Here is a 22445-nt window from a genome sequence, read left to right on the forward strand (position 1 = left end):
TATTTTTATTATCATATTAATTAATACCATTTTATTTTCTTAGTCAGTATTAGTTAATTAGCTGTCAAGATCATGCATAATTGATTTTATTATAGATCTATAATTTTATTTACATAAAGATGACTAAATATTTGATATTTAATTGAGTCTTTGATGTAGATAAAATTACATTATTTATATTAAGGGCATTCTTAGACCCCCCTTCCCCATTTATTAAAAATGTTGAATTGATTGGTTTAAAAAAAATTACTCACAATTGATATCAATTAGAAGTCAAACGAAATTTGTTAATTAAATTTCATGTCAATATTAAAATTCAAATTTTCAAATTTTTTAGGCTAAAATTTACCAAATTTCATTTGACTCCTGATTGATATCAACTGTAATTTATTTTTAAATCTACATCACGGCCAAATTATATCTGCGTTATTCTTTTTTCAGTCAATGCTTTAACTTTTTTTTAATTAACTAATTAATTAAATTTTAATACGATTATGACAGTTCAAGGTCGTGTAAAATTTTTAAAAAGTGGGGGATATTGTCTGAGAATTACTTTAAATTTAAATGAATATTTTTAACAAATCGTAGAATTTAGGGCCAGTTTTTCAAACCGGGTTTATTTTTATCCAGGTTTAAATTAATATTGCTAGTATGTACATTAACAATATATAGACGTAAGTACCAGCAATAATAACTCAAACCCGTATTTAAAATAAACCCAGTTTGAAAAACAGGCTCTCATATTCAATTTTTAATTTAAATATCCAAATACATTACGCGGGAATGCGCGCGCAAGTTTAAAAAAATCCACTCCGTGGTATTTAAAAATGTATTCCAAACTCCACTCTTATTATTATTTTTTTTTTTTCATTAGGTCAGTTATCAATTGACGTACATATGTACGAATAAACCATATGTGTATGCATACAGATGTAAATAGTTGATAAAATAAATAGGTACTCCAACCTCACGTGGATTTTAGACAGTTGTCAGTGTAAATTTGAAAATATAACAATTGTTATGATAACTAAAAAGAAAAAAAAATGATTGATTTATTAAATATTGGATTATTTATTTGAATAATAAGTGATGTTCCGAATCGAGGTCACATTATACGATTCAGTATTTATAATATATCAGAAACCAGTTTGTTATTAAGTCTGAATTTATTGCATAATGTTAATAGGCAGATAACAACGTCAAAATTGTTATATACATAGTATAAAATGCATATGAAGTGGTCAAAGTACGCTAAAGATTTATCGTAATCACTTTTTTTTTGCATACTACTCATTTTTTACTCCGTAGTTTTTGTATCCCGTGAGCTTCTAAGGATTTTTAATTACAATAACAGCAAAAAAATTAAGAGTTAACGTTTTATATCATGATATTGTGGATTTAAGTCATTCAAGAGATATCTTTTATATATATTGGATACTCTACTCAGTGAAATAAAATTTAGCAAAAATTTAAAATGCCTTCAAGACTCAGTAAATTTATGATTGATACAAATAGTTGTAAGGATTTTACACATCCTTGGACAGACTCATGTATGTCTGCTCAAGTTGGACTTGGGCTTCATGCACTTCAAGAATCCCTTAGAATATATTCAACAGTTTACTTGGTATGTCATATTTATTTTTATTATACTTCATACTTTTGATGAACAATGACAGTCTGTTTTTTAATTACTATTTATCATTACGAAAATTATTTAATGCTTAATTTTTTATTGCACATTAAAAAGATTAATCCAAGGTCTTATGATAATTCTTTCATTGTCTTGTCCAACGCTGTTTTTATTTATCTAAATCCTTTAATATCAATATCAGTTAAAATTTGTGAATTATCAAAGATTAATATCAGATTTTTAATGACATCACGATAATTTTCATGCTTTTTTCAGTTTCGTATGAATTTAAAAATATTTTTTCTGTTAATTTTGAATTTATTCAATATTTTTCAATATAATAAATAATTAATTATGTACTATTTAAATTTAATTACAGATAGCATTATTGATGAGAAGAAAAATTCCTTCAAAAAAAGATGTACTGCGAACAATTCTTGGTATTTTACAATCAACAGCTTTTTTATCATGGAGTGCATATACATATCCTGTATTTATTTGTACTTTAAGGTAAGATAAAAGACCTAGTACCCGATCATTCCATCTATTTGTATAGATATGTTTAGTAAAATTTAGTAAATGTAGATATACAAATACATGAATAATTGGGTACTAGTTCCCTGACCGAATACTGGGTCTCTTACCTTATTTAAAATAATTAAAAATTTATTTTCTTCATTCTTAATTTAATGTAAAAAACCTAGTACCCGATCAGGGACGTATTACTTGATCACTCCATGTATTTGAATATTTACATATATTTAGTAAATATAGATACAAATTGATCATGTACTAGTTCCCTGATTTGCTACTGGGTTTTTTATCTTAATTGAAATATTTATTTTACAGAAAATTATTAGGAAATTTTAATATTATATCGGTGTCATTTCTTCCATCCTTTCTCTCCAGTCTCGCTGCGATAATTATTGAAAGACCATCTAGAAGAACACTATTGTGTTTGTATGTCGCGAATATTGTATGTATATTTCAATGAGACTTATTACAGATAAAGAAGTTATTAACGGTCTTTTAATTAATTTTTTTTTTTTTTTATAGGCAACAGAAACATTATTTCGCATGATTGTATGGCGAGGTTACATCGAACCGATACCATATGGAAACGTTTATATATTTGGAGCCAGTATGGCGACACTTCTTTATTTCTTTCGCAGCGAAAAGCCAAAAAGTGATTCGATATTTAAGATTCTTAAATTTATTGTCGGCCCTTACGACGATCCGGAAAATGCAAAGCGACAAGTTTTATATTCTGAACCATCAACTAGTAAAAATATAAACTATCAAATGAGTCAAAAAACTGACAGTAAAAGAAGAAAAATTCATTCTTACAATTTGATCCAAGAATCATTGAGAGTTTATCAAAATTTAATAAACTGGATTAAAAATTGCGCGAGACATAATTCGTGTCCTCATCCGTACAGTTGTTTACATTTTATTCTCGGAGGAAGTGTTAAAATGTTTGGTATTGGATTATGTACTCAGCTAGGATTGAATTTAATATTTAAATTCAAAAAGTTTATGACGAAACCAAGTTTGCTGAAGGCGGAATTGTTTAAAAAAAATAATTTCAATTTGGCGCTATTTATTGGAGGATTTTCTGGAATTTATCGGGTAATTTATCAAATATTTATATATTTACTTGACAATTATTTATGAATTTTTAAATATATTATTTTTTTTTACTACAGTTAGCGTCATGTTTATTGAGAAATGTAAGTAATAAAAATTCAAGACTTCACGCCATACCCGCTGGTTTGATAGCAAGCGTTTCATTTGCAATGTTTCCAAATAATACGATAGCGTTGTACGTTATGTGGAAATCTTTACAGGTATTTAATAAATATCAATAATTTTCTTTAATTTTATACTGTCTCCAATAACCCGAATTATTTTTCACGCCCAGCTTCTGTGGAATAATGGCGTCGAAGCAGGAAAATTACCGGAAATCAAGTGGTTTAATATTTTCTTCTATTGCTTCTGTACGGCTATACTTTTCCATGCTGCAATTATTGAGCCACAGAATCTACGTGGATCCTATTGGAAATTTTTGTGTACTATATCGGGTGGAAGGTAGTTAAATACTATAATTAATTAATTAATTAATTAATTAATTAACGACTTATTAATCAAAATATATTATTTTTAGAGTCGCTGCCATGGCACGAAAGCCTCTTGATCCATTTGGTTTGGAAACCTCTCGACATCTTCAAGAAGTTTTGAAAAGAACCAATACCACTGATTACTTTCCATACTCATACTAAAATTTATATATAATATAATTTTAATCTTTGATATTATTGCCACAAAAAAGCGCTAAGTGATCTCGTAAGTAAAATGAAACGTACACTGTAAAAAATTCGGAGAGTGAACGCGGATTAAATCCGGAGTGGATTATTGTTTATTTATTTATTCCCCTCGGAGTGAAATTTACTCTAAAGAGGAGTTTATTTCCATATTAAAACTCCGAGTCGGAATGAATGCAGATTTAAATAAAATCCAAATCACTCTGATGAAAGAACAAACTCCCTATTTACTCCATGGAGTGATCTTTTGTAAAAACTCCGAAACTTCGAGTGACTAAGTGAATTCGGATTGAAATAAAATCCGTAATCACTCCCGATTTTTTACAATGTAAGAAAATATAATCAAAATAAAATTGGTGTCCACGATAATTGTAACGTGAATTAAATTGCAATTAGCAGCCTCAACAATGCATTAGGATAAAAATTTTTTGTTATGAATTTATGAGGGTCCAACTCAATCTTGTATTTAAAAAGATTGAAACCAAAGAATTGAAGTAAAAGTTTTAATTGATTTAAAGACGGAATGCATTTAAAAATTAAAAAATCTTTAACTTTAGTAGATTTGTTGAACATTTAGGCTGAGCCTAATAGATTATAAATCAATTTGTTCAAATATTTACTACGCTATTAGCATAATTTAAAAATATCTTACCTTTGTTATGTCGATATAAATGTTCACAACGAATAACCGTCCAATCCTCGTTATTTATATTGATTGACATAAAATATGATGTTAATTAAATTGAAATATTATTTAAATGTATGCAAAAAATAGCAATTATTAAAAATGTATAATTAAACTTAAAAAAAAAATGGTGCCTAGGTATTGTGATAGTTAATATTTTTTTATACTGTTAGCTGAGCTTTGACTTATTATTACAGTATTTAGTCTATATGTTACTAGGGGTGCGATAATAATATATAATAAATTAAATAAAATAAATATAAGTTTTTAAATGTTGTATGAAATTATTAAAATATTTTTTTATTTATAATTTATATAAAAAAAATTTTATTGTTTTTTTGTTTTAACTATTTCAATAGCTTTATTTATCATATCATCAGCGTAATTGTTTTTACGTTTACGTTTTACTCCCTGTTTTTTTTCTAGCAAAACTGTGTCCCAATCAACTTGACTACGAGACATAATTGTTTTACTGTCAATTATTCCTGGAATAATATCAGACTCTCTTGAAGGACAAAGTAATTTTGGAGTAATATCTTCAGGTTCAATTCTTTCCAAATTATCAATTTGCCATGGCAGAATACCAATATAACTTTCTTTCCAGTAGTATTTATCTGATACTAATTTCCGACTAGTATTACGTACTTTCATATCATCTAATTCTATTTTCTCACTTGTTTCATTACTTTTACTGTAATCATTATTGCTATTACTGTTATCATTACAACCGAAAATATCAAATTCACTTTCGGTAATTTTTTTAACATCTTCAATAGTATATATTTTATTGTTAAGCTGAGAATATTTATTATTCGTAACATTATTTGTATCGACATCAATATTCGTATGCATACGAATAAAATACAGCAATTTATTTTTTTTTTCTGGATCAAGAGGTGGCTCAACTAAATCTAAAATTGGTTCAATAAATTTAATTGTTAATTCATTAGCATTAATTGCCAAATCAGTTGCAAAATTAATATTCATAAACATCGATGGAATATCAGACGTAAAATTTAACCAAAGCGCGTGCTCCAGTTCTGGATGAGAATTATTTATTTCTTCTTTCAATTTTAATTCTAATAATTTTGGATTTCTTTTTTTATTATCCTCCAACATTGAATACTCAAATATGGGTATCTTTTGAGCTTTTTTTATTTTAATTAAACCTTGAGCAATTGAATTAATCCACAATCCAGCACATAATCTACGGTGATAATTTGCTGATGAGTTTACAAATTCAAGTAATTTTAATGTTAAAGCTTCAAGCATTTTTCTCTCATGCATCATAGCAATAAAAGGCTGCCAAAGTTTTATCATTGATGTTGGTAAACGTAGATCGTCATGCATGTCATTGGACTCAGACTTGGCAACAAGCAATTTAAGAAACTCAGATGTTGGCAAAAAAGATTCATTTTTAAATAAAATATTCAACACCACTTGTGTCTTGTCATACGAAGTTTTATAACAACTGAGAATTGTAAAAACATCATTCAATAAATATAAACGTGCTACAGATAAAGGATAATCACTGTCATTATTTTCTTTTTTGCTGACCAAGTCTTCGTTATTTCGTGATTTTTTAGAGTAATTTTTCAAATCATTTAGTGTGTCACGAAGATTTTCATCTGGTAAATCAGAGACAGAATGATAGTCAACGGCCATATAGAGACCAACGGCAATCCATAACTCAATGAGATCAACAAGTACTCGGGCTTCAGCAGTTTCTTCGTTGTCAGGGTTATCAAAATCTATAGAACGCTGCTCGTCAATACTTTTTTGACCCTCAGCTGTCCAATATTCATCGTGTACCCAACTTAATAACACATTAGCTGCCGTTCTTAATAATTCAATTGAAGCAAGTTCATGACCGTGAGCTGCATTGTGTCGCAGCTCAACAATCCATTTGGGTATTTTTAATTGTCTTGCTATTTTAAACAATGAAGTATGTCTTGTATTACCAATATTAGCAATATGATTTAAAAATTTCATAATTGTCGTCGAGTATAACAAACACAAGTCATTTTCATAAGTCATTGGCAATTCTCCATTGTTTATTTTAGGACTCCAATCTCTATCTCGAAGGCATACTTGCATTAATGACAGAGTACAGTCTACTCCAACTGGTAATTTTTCCATTCTAGGGTGTAAAAAAATTTATAATAATTTACATTTATTTATTTATTATCGTAATTGTGCTTTAATTCAAAATATAATATTTACCGGGCCTTCCATGCTAGCAGAGTTTCATAACCTTTTGTCTGTAACTGGGTGTCGTTTGAGTAAATTTGTTTGTAAACTTGATGCCATTCCGCCCTAAAAATTTGAAATTTGTTTTTTTTTAATTAATTTAATTTTTTTAATATTTTTTAATCACATAAATTTTTTAACTTACAATGAAAACCATGGTACTAGTTTTAAAGTTTCGTTTTTGGCTGAAAGTGCCATATCACGTGTGTTCGTAAATTCTGTCTGTCTCGTTCTCTTTCACTCTCTCTTTCTATTATTTCTGAAAGCTACCGGAAACTGGAATTAAAAACTATTGGGAATTGACACGGGGGCGTGGTTTAAAAAACATGTCGGACAGTAGATTACACTTTTAAATTCGTAACCCATATGATAGTAGGGTAAATAAATGAAATGTTATTAAATTTCATAGACAAATTATCTTGGACGGGTAAAAACCCAAAATAAAAATATATACATGATCCCGAACGAATTTTATTTGCCGGCTATTTAATTAAATCTGGAATAAACCGTGAAAAAAGTGATAAATATGTGATCGTAGTTACCGCGCTTTGTGTACAAACATCAACGTCACATATGAAAGAAAACCCCATGAAATTAATGAAAAAATTTAAAAAATTACAGAATAATAAAAATATTATTATAATTTATATTTATTTACTTGAAAAAACAAAAATAATATTTTAAGTTTCTAAGTTTTAAGTTAAACTTTACAAACGTATCTGGCAATCTATAATCGGTTTTTTTAAAATGTAAGGAGCGAACTTTCATTTGAGGAGTAACTTTATTTATTTTCAAAAACTTCTCCTACGCTTTCAATTCATCAATTTTTCCCAAATTTTCTAATAACACTGAACGATCAACAGCCTCCGGAAATTTATGATCCTGAAGTTAGCAGACAATTAATAATTTTTGAATTTTTTTTTCTACTAATTAATTACAAAGAAAAAGAAAATTAAAAAATACGCACTTGTAGGAAATAAAAATATCTATAAGTGCAATTATTTGAAATATTTTTTTTTTTTTATTATTTATAGTTCTTAAAAAAATCCAAAAATTATTAGACGACGGCCAAATTCAGTATCATGGAAATTTACAGAAAACCGCGTTTAAATTTTTATTTGCTTTACTCCGACAATCTCTTACTGCAGAAAATACTCAATTTTTTGACTTTTTACGTTCTTTAAATATTTCAACTTCTATTTTAATTTTTATTTCTTAATAATTTGTTGTATAAAATTTATTGATGATGTTAACAACATGCATTTACTGTGTATTTACTTCACTTTCATCTTCACTTTGTAAGGCATCATTAATTTGATTTTTTACCACCAGACTGCGTGACTCAGTTTGTCAGTTCCTAATTCAAAATTACAGAATCCATTCTTCAGATTCAGTCCAAGTTCAAGTCGGATTCCATTAACACGGAACTTCCCCTCAATCTTGACCCCCACTACGAGCTGCGCTGTCTCCCACCCGATGCTGTACTTTTGAATGTGTCTATATATATTTGTATGTGTGTACGTTATACGTGTGATATAGGTGCACATGCGTGTAGTTTACTCTTTACAAAAAGAAGTGGAAGTGGCATTTGATAAGTCGGAATTTCCAGAAAATTTCCCCTCCTCCGTAGACTATTTGTCCGAGGTAATGGAATTGATGGAATTTGACTGTAAATAAGTTAGTATTTACAAATTAGTTGTGATATAATTTTCTTATACGAAATCAACATTAATATGGCAAATAAAATAAAAACTGTACTTATAGATTTAAGTGGTACAATTCATATTGATAACACTGTTATTCCTGGTGCTATTGAAGCATTGAAAAAGTAAGTTTATTGAGAGCATAATTTTTGTTTATTTACATTCATATACGCACATGGATGTCAAAAATGTATTAATTAATTTGAATTTTAATTACAGATTAAGAACTACTAATGCTAAAATAAAATTTGTAACAAACACGACAAAAGAATCAAAATCATCTTTACATAATCGTTTAACTAATTTGGGTTTTGATATAAAAAAAGATGAAATATTTAGTTCACTTGCTGCTGCAAGAGAACTTGTAATTGCTAAAAAACTAAATCCATTTTTACTTATTGACTCTGCGGCAATGGAAGATTTTGAAGATTTAATTAAAACTGATGAGGAATTTAATGCTGTAGTGGTCGGTTTAGCTCCAAATAAATTTAATTATGAAGAATTGAATAAAGGGTTTCGGTAAATTTTATCATAATTAATAATCATAAATTTCACTAGTCTCTTTCTTATATTTTTAACTTTCCTGCTGCTTCTTTACTTGTATTATACTACTGATTTATTTAGTTTAATTTAAATTTTGTTGTCTCATACTCTCATACCCATGATAATTATTTAAAATAAACGAATGACAACATCGTGAATAAAATTAAATAATTAATTTCTTTTCATTATTTAATCTTATTTATAATTTTTGTACAACGTCTCGTCGGTTTTCCGACTTTATCAAGTACTAGAAAGACAAAATTAAAATTAACGTCCATGTTTGATTTATACCATTAACTTTACTAGTAAAAGTTAATTGTCAGATTTAATTATACTGACTCAAATCACATGGATAATTTAATGATGCGTGAATTATCTCAATTATTAAACATCAACTGTCACACAAGAATCGTGAATCAATAATAATTAAGACAATTACATTCATACCGGCTTTCCTCACCCTGATTTAAAAAAAACGATTCAAAATGATTTAACTTTAATATTATATAGACATACATTCATTATTAGGCAAATAGTTTTGTTTAATCAGGACAGACGCAAACATAATTTATTTGGTTTGCCATTTGTTTTCTTGATTCATTCTTTAAATTAATAAATATGACATAATAATAAATATAATAATGTAACCATCAGTTATTAATATTTTAGATTGTTACTGCAAGGTGCTTCGTTGATTGCTATCCATGAGGGCCGTTATTATAAACGTCCGGATGGATTAGCACTAGGACCTGGTGCTTTCATCAAAGGACTTGAATATGCCGCTAATGTAAAAGCAGAAGTAGTTGGCAAACCAACAGATAAATTTTTCACAGCTGCTCTAGGAGGAATTAGTCCAAGTGAGGCAGTGATGATAGGCGACGTAAGTCGATTCCTTCCTCACTTTATTTTATATTATTCTACGTGGCTCATAAATTAAATTTATCACGTTCTAGGATGTAAGAGATGATGTAGGTGGTGCACAAGCTGTTGGGATTCGTGGTATTCTAGTACAAACCGGTAAATATCGCCTTGATGATGAAAAATTAATCACACCACCTCCAACAAAAGTTGTTCCTTCATTCGTTCAAGCTGTTGATGAAATTATTAATGATATTAATTAAAAAAACTATTTATTATCACCTAAATATTATTATACTTGTTATTAAATAAAAATATTTTTAAATAATTACTTATTAAATTAAATATTTTATTTAAATATTAATAGGTCGAACATTATTTTACAACTATAGCTCATCATTTTACGACAGTAATTGACGTTAAACTTAACTTATTACTTTTTTTTATCCTCATACTATGAATTGGTGTTAGTTATTATAAACGTTTTTTACCACGTACTTGTCAGATTCATTTTGAATTAATAATGACTTCGTCATATTTATGAAGTTAATTTTTAAAATTAATTAACTTTTTGCGACTAGATTACTCTTGTAATTATAATCCAATGTGATTAATTAAGATAATTATTTAAATTAAATAATGTACTAATACTTAGGGCGTGTTCAGAAATACACTCCGGAGGTGAAAAATTACCTATCTAGGTGTGATTAGTACCTTTGTAATGTTAAATCGCACCTCTGGTTCGACCAGAGGATATTTCTGAACGCAGGAGTTGAATATTTTCTCTTCCAGAGTGTGTTTCTGAACAAGCCCTTAATATGATACTGAAAGGAGCAGACAGTAAAAAATTTTATTTCTTTTAAATAAACAAATAAAAAAACTTTAGAAAATTGCACTTCAAAAACTTTAAAAAAATCTTTTTGTGCAAATTCTAAAAATTATATTTTACTTACAACTAATTAATTAATTAATAATTATTACTACTTTCAGTATCATTATTTAATTAATACATCGTCATTTAATTTTTATTTTGTCAATTAAAATTGAACTATTCCTTAATTGTCTTATAGTAATTTGACAAAAAATAAAATTTTTACTAATGCCATTAATTTTGCTTTCTTCTAATTAGTACATTACAAATATATCTATTAAAAAAAGAAAAAAAAATTTGGCACCATCCTAATCAATCTTATGAAAGCCAAAAATTATTACTTCTACACAAATACAATTATTATCAAGAGTATAAGAATGAAATGAATATTAAATACTAATTTAGGAGTGCGATGTAAAAAGTCTTAAAGTGGTTAACATGTAAATAAATTTATGACAAAATTCTTATAATTAGATATTTTTAAAAATTTATTACAATAAGAAAAATAATAAAATGAAAAAAAAAATAAAATAGAGAGAATAATATTTATTTGTACAGCTCTTAAATATTTTTATATTTATAACTGCACTTTTCTTATAATTAATTAATTAATTAACTAGTATTTTATTATTTATACATTCATTTTGATTTATTTATCAAGTACTAAGTTAATTTATGAAATTTGAATTATAAATAAAATTAATTTTGATAGATAATAGAGTAATTTTAAAGTGAATACATGACAATTAGTTTTTTATGATTTGATTACAAGACGATAGATATAATACTTCAATTGATTTTTTTTTGTATATACATTTCAATTTATTAATATAATTGATGTTTAATGAATAAATGTGATATAAATATAAGGTAAATGTAATGAATATTTAAATATCACGTAAAATATTAAATTAATGACCAATCGATATTTACTATTCTAAAAAATTATTTATCTCATTACAAATTCGTTACCATTAAAATAATTATTTAGGCCAAGTGTAAGTTAATAATAATAATAATAAATTAAGCTTAAGTATGTAAATTTATGTATTCTCACGTATTTTTTATCTACAAAAAAAAAATTTTTGAAATTTAAAATAAGCAAATAATACAGAGTAAAATTTATGAGAGGAATCAATAAAATGTCACCAAGTACATGAGATTAGGCAATAAAAAAAATATTTTTTCTATCGAGGTTTTATAATCAAGAATTATTATTTAAATATAATAAATATATAGAGTTAATTGATTGTTGTATCTACAAATTAAAACTCTTGATTACCTCAATTAATTGTGTGCTTATGTGATATATTTATTGACATCCTCTTCACATAGGAAGACAAATAATTAATTAATTAAAACAATGAAAATAATTATTGTTATCGAAAAACGAATTTTCTTTAGGTATGAAATGAGTCGGCGAAACTTGTTATTTTATAAATATATATATATAGAGATGTATAATGAATTTTGGCGATGAGAATACTTATAATTAATATATATTATATATCAAGTATCACCTAATGTCGTTTATAATATTCATACATATACACTAAATGCATTGTTTTCATTTTTATTTTTTTATCTCATATCAGCCTCACCGAAATATTCATGAAAAATAAATCAATATTCTGTAAATTCGACCCGTTTCACCGACTCTTATAACTTTTTAATTTATCATTTATGTATAATAATTCATTTCATAATTTTACAATCATTCTTCATGGTGTTATCATTTTTTTTTTTTTTTTTTTTTTGGCAACGTAGCATTGAGGCGCAATTAAATTGAATTTGTGTGTTTAATTTTTTATTAACATAGTTCTGTGTGAGGACGATTTTATTTACTTTGCCGCGGCACAAAACCAGGCACATTTGAGAGGTCCATTGCTCGTTAATCGAAATCCTAACTATTTAACGGGTCGATAGTACAGCGTCAGATCTGCTGAATTTTTCCAAATGAAATGTTTTACCTAAAATAATATTTATTTTATAATATAAACAGGAATAATAATTTAATAATAAGAATAAGTATTCAATAATTTATTATTCTTACAGTTCTCAAGTCCATTGAAGGATCTAATACTTGATCATTGCAAAGAAGCTCAACTTTTTCTTCAGCTAAAGATGAATTATCAGCATTGGAATCAGTATTAGCACGATCACCCGCTGGTGATCCACTTGATACCGTATTCCCACCACCTGCAACTGATCCCGAGTCACTTCCAGCACCCAGCACCTTGTCATAAACATGCTCAATAACTTTGCGAACTTGAATGAAGTCATTAGCGATCAATCGATCCCTAAAAATTCAAAAAATTAATTAAATAAGTGTAATAAAAATTGAATTTATCATGATAATTACAATACACACTTTTTAAAATTTTTGAAACCCGATGATGGGTGTGGAGATAAATGGAATGGAATTTTTATAAACTTTGGTAGATTTTTATCTACAACAATATCAACAACCCACGAGGGTACTGTTTCATTTAAAAGAGCTCGTTCTGTTTCACCGGCTGCGTCTCGTACCAATAGCCTGTACAACGTTTTTCCACCAACTTCACTGTAAGTTAAATAAATTATTCCAGCGATCTCTAAATAACTTATTGCAACAAAATATTTAATCTTATATATCTACCTGAATATAACCGGCGTGTGGCCAGGAACTGGGAAATAAAGATTACCATCTCTCACGTGTGCTTGACCACTCCCATCATTACTGTTACCTTCATTTTCATCATCAGCGTGCATGGGTTTCCACCAATGTTCAAGCAACGCTTGTAGCAATAAATTACCGTAATTAACTTTTTGATCAACGTTATCATTATCCGTAATACCAGTATCTCTAGCCGAAACCCATGCCGAGAAACAATCATTTTCATCTTGTCCAAGATGAATAGTCAACATACCAGTTTTAAGATCAACATTAAACCAACTTGGGATATAAACCATTTTATTTCTTTTTTTAACTTCTTGATCAAAATCAACGCGTCCAAGATCTTCAACTTTACAGGCTTTAAGTACGTCATAAAGTGCGACATTTTCTTCAGTATCTTTAGTAAGAACGTAACGTCTATCATTTAAAATAACGTGATGCCTAATTGCCGGACCACCGAGTATTCTTTGAGCAGGTTCTGTATTTTTCGGTACCATTCCACTGTTACCACTACCCGCTGTTTCAACACAATAATCACCACATTGCCAATCTCTTTGATTAATACACCAATTATTTATTGTCGATTCACTAGTCGCTACCCAAATACTCGATTGATCTGGTGTCATTGCCATTTTTAATACAGGCGCACTCTCCTCACAAATCACAGTATATCGTTCAGGATTTCTCAACTCTGTCATAATAACTCTCTTATCACGACCACCTGATATTACATGACTAAATGTGTCGGTTGCTAAAAGCGCCCAAACACCCTCGGTGTGAACTCTAAATGTTTGTATACACAATTGTTGAGCAAGTGACCACAATTTAATAGTACCGTCAGAACTTGCTGATAAACACTGAGTACCATCACGATTTAATACTAATGCTTTAATATTATCAGCATGACCACGCAATTTCATTAATTTATTACAAGTTCTAGGGTCCCATACTCGTAATACTTTTTCAGTGCTACCACTGACAATAACAGTACCAGGAGGATTCATTGCCAAACTATATATTGAATCCTTATTACCAGCCAAAGATGATGCTGTAAAAAAAAAATTTTTTTGTTTATATTTTAACCCTAATCCAGTGCCGCTGTTTTCAGCACCCGTATACGTTGATCATGGGTCATTAGCAGTCGCCGCTTATTTAACTATGATATTCTGTAAGGAAAAATCTGAATAAATTCGTAGGTTTTCTTTGGACTTCTAACTATGCGATAGAGTTGTTGCCAGCCCCGAAAATCTCTTTTTCAATAAGGAGGCATGTAGGCCGTTTACAGTAGAATATTTGGACACAAACGACCCATGTTCAATCGATTAGGGTTAATGCTCATACATTTAAATAACTAAAACAAAAAACACATACTCGTTACTGTATTATTACTAGCAGTTAAAGCTGTCAGAGTATTAACATCCCAGAGGAAAATTTGTCTATCTAAACCAGCACTCGCTACTTGTTCTCTGTCTTTGGCATACGCAAGTGCCTTAACATAATCCTTATGAGTCCTCAATGTTGACATACAAAAACCTTTATGAGCATTCCAAACCTTTACTGTAGTGTCTGAGCTTGCCGAAATTACTACAAAAACAAATGATACATTTTTTTAAGTTACTTATCTTAAAGTCAATACAATTGATACCAAAAAATATATATTTACAATTTTTTCCTCCACAGCATAATACGATGTCGTTAACCCAATCTGTATGATGTTCCATCGACTGAATAAAAGGTTCATTCATATTTTTACAGTTCCATATCCTAATAATACTATCTCTACCAGCTGAATAAAGCCTGTGTAGCGCAGGGTCATATTGAAGAGAATTAACACCCGCTCTGTGTCTTTTTTCTACCTCATCACGAATAACCATCGATACCTAAGCAAATAAAAGAAAATTTAAACATCTACTATAAATTATTCATTACAAACGATAATTATCTATCATGTAAAATATTATCTAATGCCATACAAATATTAATTCATTTGATAATAAAATAAAATAAAATAAAATAAATAAACTGTAAATACCTGGACTTTTTTCCGGGCATTTTGCCCACCTGTCTTGTGAGCTGCCATTGCGTCCTAGAGTACACTTATCTTATCACTTTAAATGCATATATTACTATCAGTGAAGACTGTCAACTAAAAAATTAAATGCAAGGCTATACAGTGCGTTTTTTATTTCTTAACATAGCGAAGTTGTGTCCAAGTATCGTGTCTCATAAAAAAAGCAATCTAACAAATACAAATGACTATCAAGTCCAGCAGTTTATCTTCCTCTTCATACAGTACTGTGCTCTTAATGACAATTTTCCACCAGTGTTTCTAATTCTTTATTTCTTTTATTTTTTTTTTCAGTACTTAAATTTTTTTGCGGGCGTGTATTCAGTTTGGAAAAAAATAAAAAAAAGCCGAAACTATCCAGACTAAATGACGGTATCGTGTGTAGTAGTTGTACTATCAAATTTATCCGTGATAAGATCTACGACTGCGCTCGCTCGCACACCAACAAGTCATTCACATTATTTATTTTACTTCATAAAATTTATTTGACAATCCAAAAATAATTATAAACCCATGGGTTCATCAGATGCAAGTATTATCATTCAGAATAATATTTTTCCGGCTGGTTTTAGATTTTTATTTAATATTGGGTTGTGTTCTCAGTTTGTTGTTCACTCGGAAAGCTGGATCACACACACTGGCAATGACGACAGTGGGGGAATTTTATAGTTCCTATTATATTTACAGGTCTATATTATATATTATATTATGTCTAGGTATAGTGAGGTTTATATTTTTAAAGTATGTACTTGTGCATACTCATAGCACTATGAACACTGCTCCAATCTCTCACTAATGTGTGGTGGCACCAGTTCCTGGTGACTATTTACCACCACCTCTATCAGCAAGACCGTCGACACAGCGCGGCGACAAAGTAAAGGGGGAAAAAGGAAATGCTTGATTGTGGAGAGAAACATCTGTCATGAAGTGGGGCTACGTTCATTTCGTTCTTGAAAACTGTGATCAAACCATCATGGCGATGGAACTGAACTTGCTTGCGTGAATTTTTTTTTTACATGTAGAAAAAAAAAATAAATAAAATAAATCATCGCCAATGCGCCAACATTAATATTTAATTTAAAAATTTTATTATTGATAAAAAATTACAATATAACTTACTGTGAAAATATTTTTTACTATCAGCGAATATTTAATAGCTGTACTATTTATTGGGTGTAAATTATTGGAGTACTGTAAAGACAATTTCGACGTCACGGTTGACTGTTGTACAAATTTCTCTAACCTAAATGTAAGTGGGTTTAATTAATTCGTTTATTGGAGTGATTCATTTTTTTTTCATCAACTGTTTCGACGTTTCAATTTTAACAAACAAATTAAATGTCCATTTCATTTGTTACTCATTTTTTTAAATTTAAATATTACCCGGTACTTTTTGTACTTTGACGTACAATCTAAAATTTTTTTTTTTTTTTTTTATATAATTTCTTTTTACTTTATTTTAATTTGATTATCATTGATAATAAAATATAACTTTTATTGGCTATTATCTATTTAATTTAAATGCAGACTTTGATGACAATATATGTAAATATATAAATGACAAGTAGAGTTAATTTAATTCATTATTGATTCTATTTTTATTCATTTTAGAAAGAGCACTATGAGTTCAGGTAGGCCAATCAAATGTGTTGTGGTTGGAGATGGGACAGTCGGAAAAACCTGTATGTTGATATCTTATACGACAGATAGTTTTCCTGGTGAATATGTACCTACTGTGTAAGTAATAATTGTTTTTATTAATAACAATAATAATTATAATCTCAACATATTTTTAAAAAATATTATTAATAAATATAAGTACAACCGATATAAATAGAAATAGTAAACTTCTTTTTGTGTCTCATAATTCTTCTTAAGAACAGTAAACTAGGGTGGCTAATAATAGTTCTACAGACTCTAAGAAGATCTTACTACTCACAGGAAGTTGTTTTTTCCAATGTCCCTTTTTTTATTTTTTATTAAGTAGTCACTTTGTTTAAAGTATTACTGACACTTAAATACTATTAATTCTACTGTAATAAATTATCTCTAAGTACAAAGAGTTTATTTGAGTATAATAACACATCATTTAGATAAAAATACATGATATTGTTTTCAACTAAAATATGATAATAACTTATTTTTTAATTATTTCAGATTTGATAATTATTCAGCACCGATGGTAGTTGATGGCATTCCTATCAGCTTAGGTCTTTGGGATACTGCTGGACAAGAAGATTACGATAGATTAAGACCATTATCATATCCACAGACAGATGTATTTTTAATCTGTTTCTCGGTAACAAGTCCATCGTCATTTGAAAATGTTACTAGCAAATGGTATCCGGAAATAAAACATCATTGTCCTGATGCACCTATGATCCTTGTGGGTACAAAAATTGATTTACGTGATGACCGTGAGACATTGACTTTACTTGCTGAACAAGGATTGAGTGCCATTAAACGCGAGCAAGGACAAAAATTAGCTAATAAGGTATAGAATTGATTCTTATTATTATTAAGGGGAAACGCCACTAGACCTCTCTCTCGCACTCGGAAAAATAAACGGGACTACCTTTGTTACACTCGTAGAGTAAATGAGAATTTTAAAACAATTTTTTCTTGGAGATAAATTAGAATTTTTGAAAATACGAAATAAAGGCTAAAGACCAATTTTTAAAATATAGTGAAACCTAAACTTACAATTAACCTTCTCCATAAGACAATTTATAGATAAATTGAGAAAAATATAGATAGCCCGGACTGGGATTCGAACCCAGGCCATGTCGGTATCGTGCCGAGTACTCTACTTTAGGTTTTCAGCTCATCTAACAATCTTGTTCAAGGCTTGAGCAAGTCTGGTCTCAAGTTCGATAGACGATAGTGTCTTTTCCTACCTATGTGTCTTGCTGCAGATACTTGTGGCTAGATTTCAATGGCAAGTCTAGTACAAGCCTTACACAAGAAATTCGCGCCAGATTATAACTCAATTCTAGAGAAGGACTATAGTTGAAAATAGTTGCGCATGGCTTGCTCAAGATCTGCTTAAGGCTCAAAATTGACCTTGAGCCTTGAGCAGATCTTGAACAAGCCATGGATACATATTGCTACATACGTATAAAAAAACACTAGTTACTAGTGGTTTTGCTGGCTTAAGCATGTGTTACTTGGGAGTGTTTGTCCGTGAATTAAATTGAATTGAAAATCGGTTGACGTTACCCCTTAATATCATATTTAACTAGATAATTATATTAATATTAATAATAAAACATATAGATACGAGCAGTAAAATACATGGAATGTTCAGCGTTGACGCAGCGTGGTTTAAAACAAGTTTTTGACGAAGCAATACGTGCTGTATTGCGACCTGAACCTCAAAAGCGTCGTCAGAGAAGATGCACCCTATTGTAAGGTACACCAAAATTAAGCACACAAAGAACAAGTTAGCATATTTTATCAAAAGAATACGATGGTATTAAAAATATTATAATGATCTGGTTGATATTAAGAACAATCAATAAGTACAGTTTTTTTTTAAATTAAGTTTAGTGCATGATGACATTGGAATTCAATTCGGCAGCTATCTCTAATTGACTCATCTTAGATTAATAAACGGTTTCTTATTCAATATTATTGATATTTGATATAAATGATATTAATAAACGATTTTTTGATCGTTCAGGTTTAACTTATTAATTTAGTTTAGGCATTAAAGCACATAGAACTGGATGATAATTTGTCTGGACAAAAGTTTATTATAGTCAATTTTTTATTATATTTTACACAATGACATTCAGAATCTCGCGTTATTTATTTCATGAACTATTAAATATTTGTTTCGTTAACATCGAAACTAATATATTAAATATATATTTATACGACGCTTAAAATCGATAGTTCGCTAGAATTCGTTTGATATTGTTTTTTTTTTTTTTCAATGCGGCCATAAGAAAGTTTTTTTACGTGTACAGATGACGAAATTTAATGCCATCTTTATTACTAGGTGCCATGGTAATGAAGAAAAAAATAAATCAAACATTAAAACAGTCTTAGACAATACTCAACGATAATTATTTAATACTTATATATACAAAGTGAATTGAATTGAATGACAAACAAAAAATCATTATTTAAAACATTGATTTTGCGAAAAAAAAAAGACTGTATTTGGATGAGCATTACTGCCATATATATGTATATTAGGAAATTTTACAAATCAAATTACTACTACAACGTGAAATATTTCTTGTCAATACAATGTCTCGACACATCTCAAACTTGAAAAATTATTATTATCTTAGTACCGTAAAAAAAGAAAAAAAAATACCTCGAAAAGTTTGAGATTCTCTCTCTATTTTTATTATAATTAATTTTTTTTAATCAACAATTAACAACATTCTCAGACAGTGCCGCTCAGTTTTTCAAAATATGCAATGACTTTCAACTGTCATAATCGTATTCAAATTTTATTAATTAATTAAATAAAAAATTAAAACCTTTATTAAAGAAAGGACAACGTAGTTGCAATTTCACCGAGCTATAGATTTTTTAAAAAATTACTTACAATTGTTATTAATTAGGAGTTAAACGAAATTTGTTGAGTGAATTTTAGTCCACAAAATTTGAAATTTCGAATTATAAAATCGACATGAAAATTTTACTGAAATTTATTTAACAAATTTCGTTAAGCTCCCAATTGATATCAACTGTAAGTAATTTTTTTTTAAATCCATATCTCAGCGAAATCGCGACTACGTTGTCCTTTTTTCAATTAATGTTTCAAATTTTTAAATTAATTGATAAAATTTTTTTACGCTCATGACAGTGGAAGGTCATTGAAAATTTTAATAAAGTGGGGGGCACTGTCTGAGAATGGCTTTAAATTTAAAAATACTTTTTCTTATCAAAAGAATCTCTTATCGGATCTTATAACATTTAAGGTTTAAATCTAAACAACGATTGAAAATACTAAATTCTAAATTATTATTTACACACTTATTTTTTTATTTTCATTATCACTAACAGTTTACGTTTGAACACAACGATTTTGATAAAATTTATCTATAAAAAGTTTATTTGATTTAATCATCCCTATATGGTCTCTACTTGACCGCGAGCTCAGGCATTATTATTACTATTATTATTATTATTATTATTATTATTACTATTACTAAAAACTATAATAACTTGAATACATATTGTATTGGCGAAGAGGGCTCGAGATAGTTTTCAGGTACCTTATAATTAATAGTAATCTAATACTCCTGTAATTGCGAACATACTATTTTTTATATTTAAAATGAAAAAAAAAATAGAAATAAATAAAGTGAATTAAAAAAAAAAACTTAGAAATGCAAACAATTTAAACACTAGTGTGTCCTCAATGTTTGCCTTTATTGAATACTAAGTAAAATCATATTCTATTATGCTGCTTATGTATAAACATGAAATCAAACGAATTAAAAATCGAAAAAAATCATTACGAAGAAATAAAAAGTAAATAAATAATGAAAATAATATTATAAAGACAACTTATTAAAGCACACTGATGCTTTCTAAATGTATATAATGTAGCATAGAAAATGTGTACACTGAATTCCAATATGATTAATCAATATTTCATCTGCTGTTACTATTGTTTAAATTAAAATATAAGTAAATTTATTACTACAGATACTCAAATCGTAGCAGATTAAAAATATATGCTATTGGAATCTTTGTTCTTCAAGTCAACTTGCATTAATATTTTTCTTTTTAGATTTTAATTATCGTATTGATAAGGAACAATTGATTATTTATTAAAAGTATGAATTTTCTTTTTTTATATCAGTGTCTTTAGAATACTATTTGAATATAAATTGATAGAAAGTAACAGCTATAAAAAACAAAATCGAATTTTGGTGCTCTTCCCAAAACCTTTAGAATTATATGATGTAGTGCCGAAGAGATATGAAGTAAAAATAAAAATAAAATCTAATAATTATTAAAATAGAGATTTATCAACTCTTATGAATTTAAAATTTATCAAAAGCCATATATGACTGATAAAAACAAAGCTATTGACACACATTACGTACACATCTATTATTGTGTATTATCATGATAATTTTATAAATATAAGTAGTGCATTTATTTACAGATGTTAAATTGTCTTTTGTAATAATAAGTTAAGGTATATAATTTATAATTATTTTTATTTTATATTAGATCAGTAGCAGTCATCGGGTCATTAGTCTTGATTGAGAGTTATATTATATCTTAAAATTTAATTTATATTTACAAGTGAATGAAAAAAAAAAAACGAAAATTAGTAAATAATTATTGCTGCCATAAAAATGAAAATTTTATACGGGTCATTGAAGTAGCCATGAACAATTTTTGTGTGTAAAAAAGAGAGAACAAAAGCAACAATAATAAATGATTATTTATTTCAATTTGACAAACGAATTTTGAAAAACGAAAAAAAAAACGCTGTAAACCAAAGCTTACTCGTTATTACATGTTATTTTTATTATTTGTATTATAAGAAGTAACCACAGTATAAAAGTGAATTGTGATTCATTCTAGTCACGATGAAACTGCTTCTGATTTTTCTTTTCTTATTATTTAGATTTTGTGTTTGTTCATTTTGAAAAAAATTTTATGTAAATTAAATGGCTGCATTTTTTTAATAATCTGTGACCACTCTGATGATACTGACGAACAAATTAATATACATATACTGCAAAAATATATATTATTATCAATATAAATTTATTATTGATAATAATATGGTGGCACAAATTAAACAAACAAATAAATATGTTTAACTAGTGTTGTAAAATATTTTACATAGTAGTAAAATGGTCAGTTTCTTTTTT

At 28.1% G+C, this 22445-nt stretch overlaps 5 protein-coding genes across 5 annotated transcripts; 3 read left to right on the plus strand and 2 right to left on the minus strand.

Annotated features, from left to right (window-relative positions):
- Positions 1–885: 885 nt before the first annotated feature.
- Positions 886–4856, plus strand: LOC130676435 (transmembrane protein 135-like). The gene is made up of 8 exons (XM_057482625.1): positions 886–1246; positions 1309–1624; positions 2010–2140; positions 2480–2606; positions 2687–3259; positions 3337–3477; positions 3552–3718; positions 3795–4856. Exons 2-8 carry the CDS (start codon positions 1475–1477, stop codon positions 3907–3909), a joined length of 1404 nt encoding a protein of 467 aa, XP_057338608.1. The 5' UTR covers positions 886–1246; positions 1309–1474; the 3' UTR covers positions 3910–4856.
- Positions 4857–4915: 59 nt separating this feature from the next.
- LOC130676434 (uncharacterized) lies at positions 4916–7163 on the minus strand. Its single transcript, XM_057482624.1, has 3 exons — positions 7032–7163; positions 6860–6952; positions 4916–6776 (listed from the first exon to the last, which is right to left on the minus strand). Exons 1-3 carry the CDS (start codon positions 7082–7084, stop codon positions 4964–4966), a joined length of 1959 nt encoding a protein of 652 aa, XP_057338607.1. The 5' UTR covers positions 7085–7163; the 3' UTR covers positions 4916–4963.
- Positions 7164–8352: 1189 nt separating this feature from the next.
- Positions 8353–10335, plus strand: LOC130676436 (haloacid dehalogenase-like hydrolase domain-containing protein 2). The gene is made up of 4 exons (XM_057482627.1): positions 8353–8714; positions 8809–9108; positions 9802–10012; positions 10086–10335. The coding sequence occupies exons 1-4, from the start codon at positions 8620–8622 to the stop codon at positions 10251–10253; spliced, it is 774 nt and encodes a 257-aa protein (XP_057338610.1). The 5' UTR covers positions 8353–8619; the 3' UTR covers positions 10254–10335.
- Positions 10336–11678: 1343 nt separating this feature from the next.
- Positions 11679–16403, minus strand: LOC130676433 (WD repeat-containing protein 48). The gene is made up of 7 exons (XM_057482623.1): positions 15550–16403; positions 15181–15397; positions 14889–15101; positions 13500–14565; positions 13233–13424; positions 12915–13161; positions 11679–12831 (listed from the first exon to the last, which is right to left on the minus strand). Exons 1-7 carry the CDS (start codon positions 15595–15597, stop codon positions 12769–12771), a joined length of 2046 nt encoding a protein of 681 aa, XP_057338606.1. The 5' UTR covers positions 15598–16403; the 3' UTR covers positions 11679–12768.
- Positions 16404–16471: 68 nt separating this feature from the next.
- On the plus strand, positions 16472–21981 carry LOC130676437 (ras-related C3 botulinum toxin substrate 1). Its single transcript, XM_057482628.1, has 4 exons — positions 16472–16834; positions 17197–17322; positions 17743–18079; positions 18862–21981. Exons 2-4 carry the CDS (start codon positions 17207–17209, stop codon positions 18994–18996), a joined length of 588 nt encoding a protein of 195 aa, XP_057338611.1. The 5' UTR covers positions 16472–16834; positions 17197–17206; the 3' UTR covers positions 18997–21981.
- The last annotated feature ends 464 nt before the right edge of the window (positions 21982–22445 follow it).

The sequence above is a fragment of the Microplitis mediator genome, chromosome 10 (genome assembly GCF_029852145.1).
Source record: "Microplitis mediator isolate UGA2020A chromosome 10, iyMicMedi2.1, whole genome shotgun sequence".
In the NCBI taxonomy this organism is placed as follows: Eukaryota; Metazoa; Arthropoda; class Insecta; order Hymenoptera; family Braconidae; genus Microplitis; species Microplitis mediator.

Coding starts and splice junctions, on each gene's coding strand:
- LOC130676435 (XM_057482625.1), top strand. CDS start 1,475: ATGCCTTCAAGACTCAGTAAATTTATGATTGATACAAATAGTTGTAAG. Junction 1,625..2,009: donor TATATTCAACAGTTTACTTG/GTATGTCATATT, acceptor ATTTAATTACAG/ATAGCATTATTGATGAGAAG. Junction 2,607..2,686: donor GTTTGTATGTCGCGAATATT/GTATGTATATTT, acceptor TTTTTTTTATAG/GCAACAGAAACATTATTTCG.
- LOC130676437 (XM_057482628.1), top strand. CDS start 17,207: ATGAGTTCAGGTAGGCCAATCAAATGTGTTGTGGTTGGAGATGGGACA. Junction 17,323..17,742: donor GGTGAATATGTACCTACTGT/GTAAGTAATAAT, acceptor TAATTATTTCAG/ATTTGATAATTATTCAGCAC. Junction 18,080..18,861: donor GACAAAAATTAGCTAATAAG/GTATAGAATTGA, acceptor TAAAACATATAG/ATACGAGCAGTAAAATACAT.
- LOC130676434 (XM_057482624.1), bottom strand. CDS start 7,084: ATGGCACTTTCAGCCAAAAACGAAACTTTAAAACTAGTACCATGGTTT. Junction 6,953..7,031: donor CTAGTACCATGGTTTTCATT/GTAAGTTAAAAA, acceptor TCAAATTTTTAG/GGCGGAATGGCATCAAGTTT. Junction 6,777..6,859: donor CTGCTAGCATGGAAGGCCCG/GTAAATATTATA, acceptor TTTACACCCTAG/AATGGAAAAATTACCAGTTG.
- LOC130676433 (XM_057482623.1), bottom strand. CDS start 15,597: ATGGCAGCTCACAAGACAGGTGGGCAAAATGCCCGGAAAAAAGTCCAG. Junction 15,398..15,549: donor ATGCCCGGAAAAAAGTCCAG/GTATTTACAGTT, acceptor TTATTTGCTTAG/GTATCGATGGTTATTCGTGA. Junction 13,162..13,232: donor GGTTTCAAAAATTTTAAAAA/GTGTGTATTGTA, acceptor TTGAATTTTTAG/GGATCGATTGATCGCTAATG.
- LOC130676436 (XM_057482627.1), top strand. CDS start 8,620: ATGGCAAATAAAATAAAAACTGTACTTATAGATTTAAGTGGTACAATT. Junction 8,715..8,808: donor GCTATTGAAGCATTGAAAAA/GTAAGTTTATTG, acceptor TTTTAATTACAG/ATTAAGAACTACTAATGCTA. Junction 9,109..9,801: donor GAATTGAATAAAGGGTTTCG/GTAAATTTTATC, acceptor TTAATATTTTAG/ATTGTTACTGCAAGGTGCTT.